The following is a 2,528-nucleotide window of genomic DNA, read 5'->3' on the forward strand; positions in this document are numbered from 1 at the left end:
CTGTTGCTTTACATGTCTTACAATGTATACTGGGATACAGTAGAATACAAAAAATTCAAGTCTTCATCGTAGAGAATAATTAACTGTACAGTACTGATTTGATTTCATTGCAAAAGAATATAATTATTTCTGGTTGTTAAAATGGCTAATAGATTTCGGATTCCTTGCTATATTTGCCCTAACGCTTTACATGCTAGAGTAATGGTACGTTTGGCTAACGCTGAAGATGACCTTCTACGAGAAATCGCTTTTACAAGACGCTTGGAGAATGGAAGACCAGAAGCTCCTATTGATCTTGAAACTCGGATCTGTAACAATTGTAATATAACAATACGCCGTGAAATTCAAATGTTACAGGCTGATCCCAATTGCATCCGACTCAATGTTCTTTCTCATCGTACTAATAATGAATGTTTGGTGTGCCATAGACGTATTAACATTCACAGATTAAGTTTACAATCCAGAGTTCATATTTTTGTAGAGCGAAACATTTATGTGCCAGCAAGATACTGTTGCTGTAATGAGCATTTGGATGAAAAGGGTTTATTACCACTCAATATTATTGAAGATTTCAGGTTCATTAATAGACCATACATTTTGAATGGTCCAGAATTACAATCATTTGTTCAAGCGATGCGTGAAGAGATTGTGCATAGCCCTGTACGCAGATATGAATATGAACGCACTTTAACAGATGAACAATTTGCAGCTATTTCTCCTATTTCAAAAGATAACTTTAATGATCTTTTCACATACTCTGATCCTGTCATCGTTCCAGGTGGCCATCGTTATGTGTCTAAAAAAGACCTTCTATGTTTCCTGTGTAAGTTAAAACAGGGTCTTTCGGATGAATTTTTATGGGTAATGTTCCATTATTCTTCAAGGCAAGCTACGAGTTTAGCAATCAGTACAGTTCGACAATCGTTGATGACGAGATTTGTAGATGAGAACATAGGGTTTGGATCAATAACAAGGGAGGAATACATAGAAAGACATATAACACCATTTGCAAATCGCTTGTATAATGCCACACCTGAAGAACCGACGGCAATTGTGTACAATGATTGTACTTATCTAAATATTGAGAAGAGTTCTTGTTTTAAATCCCTGCGTCAATCGTTTTGTGTTCATAAGAACAGACATTTATTAAAACCTGCCATGTTTGTAGCTCCAGATGGATATATACTTGATATTCAAGGACCTTATTTTTCGAATGCCGCTAACAATGATGCCAGAATCCTTTTAAAAGAGTTCCAAATGGATGTTGACGGAATGCAAAGATGGTTTAGAGCACAAGACATTTTCATACTGGATCGCGGATACCGAGACGCCAATCCTATTTTAACGGATATTGGCTTAGTTACATTGATGCCACCTTTACTTGATCGTAATCAAGCTCAGTTCTCAACAGAAGATGCCAACCAAGCTCGAATCATCACAAAAACTAGATGGATCGTGGAAGCCAGAAATGGCCATCTGAAAAGTTTATTTAAATTCTTTGCAAACGTTATTCCTACGTCTCATATTCCCAACTTGACTGATTTTCTGCGTATAGCCGGTGCTATAATAAATAAATATCATAGAATAATTATGATGCCTGATGCAAACGTAGAATTAGCAGAACAGATGTTAAATAAAGTTAACGAGCTCAATCTAGTGCAAGCTCGAGTAGAAGTTGAAGGTCTTCAACGAAGACGAGGTCGATGGGATAACCTAACTGCAATGCATGTGCCATTGTTTCCGAATTTGACTTTGGAATATTTACGAGGATTAACTTATGGAACTTATCAAGTTGGGCTGGCACCTTCATACGTTTAGGATTCTTCTTTAAGGGCTGAGTTGGAAAATGAAGAAGAAATCGGAGAAGACGAACAAACCTTTGAAATCGATCGGAATACCAATGAACCAGGTTTTATGAGAATAAGAATTTCCTCTAGATTCAGAAATGCTGCGAAACATCAAGTATGGATAGCATTTAATGAGGAGTATAATCAAGAGCAAGATGTTGCAAATGAAGAAGAACTTATTCTTGGTTACTACTGTACATGCAAGGCTGGAGCAAGAACTCTTGGAACTTGCGCCCATGTAGCAACTATTCTTTGGTATTTGGGATACGCTCGACATGAAAATCAGGTGCACTATCCATCGCTCAGATTTTTGCGAAGCGTACAAGATGCACAGATGGATATTGATCAATTAATTGAAATAATAGATCCTCTCGGTTAATAGAGATTAGTAATGTGAAAGAAGAGAGAGGAAATAGGCTTTATGCTTATTGTTTCTATTTTTTTATTTTTTTTGTTTTATACACACACGTATATATACACAAACCCACACACATACACATACTGACTTACACATTTACATACACACACTCACACACTCATACACACACCACGGACCTACTTAGTAGTCTAAGTGGACGGGGAGGTGAACCCCGACGTGGCGCGTCCCAGGTGGCGGATAGGGAGGCTCGCTTGCTATTGGCTTGCCAATAGCGGGAGGGTTTGAGAGAAATAAGATACCTC

General features: G+C 37.7%; 1 protein-coding gene across 1 annotated transcript; it reads left to right on the forward strand.

Annotated features, from left to right (window-relative positions):
• Positions 1–201: 201 nt before the first annotated feature.
• Positions 202–2,226, forward strand: LOC131670169 (uncharacterized). The gene is made up of 2 exons (XM_058945559.1): positions 202–1,728; positions 1,819–2,226. The coding sequence occupies exons 1-2, from the start codon at positions 202–204 to the stop codon at positions 2,224–2,226; spliced, it is 1,935 nt and encodes a 644-aa protein (XP_058801542.1).
• Positions 2,227–2,528: the final 302 nt, after the last annotated feature.

Source organism: Phymastichus coffea, unplaced genomic scaffold (genome assembly GCF_024137745.1).
Source record: "Phymastichus coffea isolate CEN01 unplaced genomic scaffold, Cenicafe_Pcof_1.1 PCOF00008, whole genome shotgun sequence".
Taxonomy (NCBI): Eukaryota; Metazoa; Arthropoda; class Insecta; order Hymenoptera; family Eulophidae; genus Phymastichus; species Phymastichus coffea.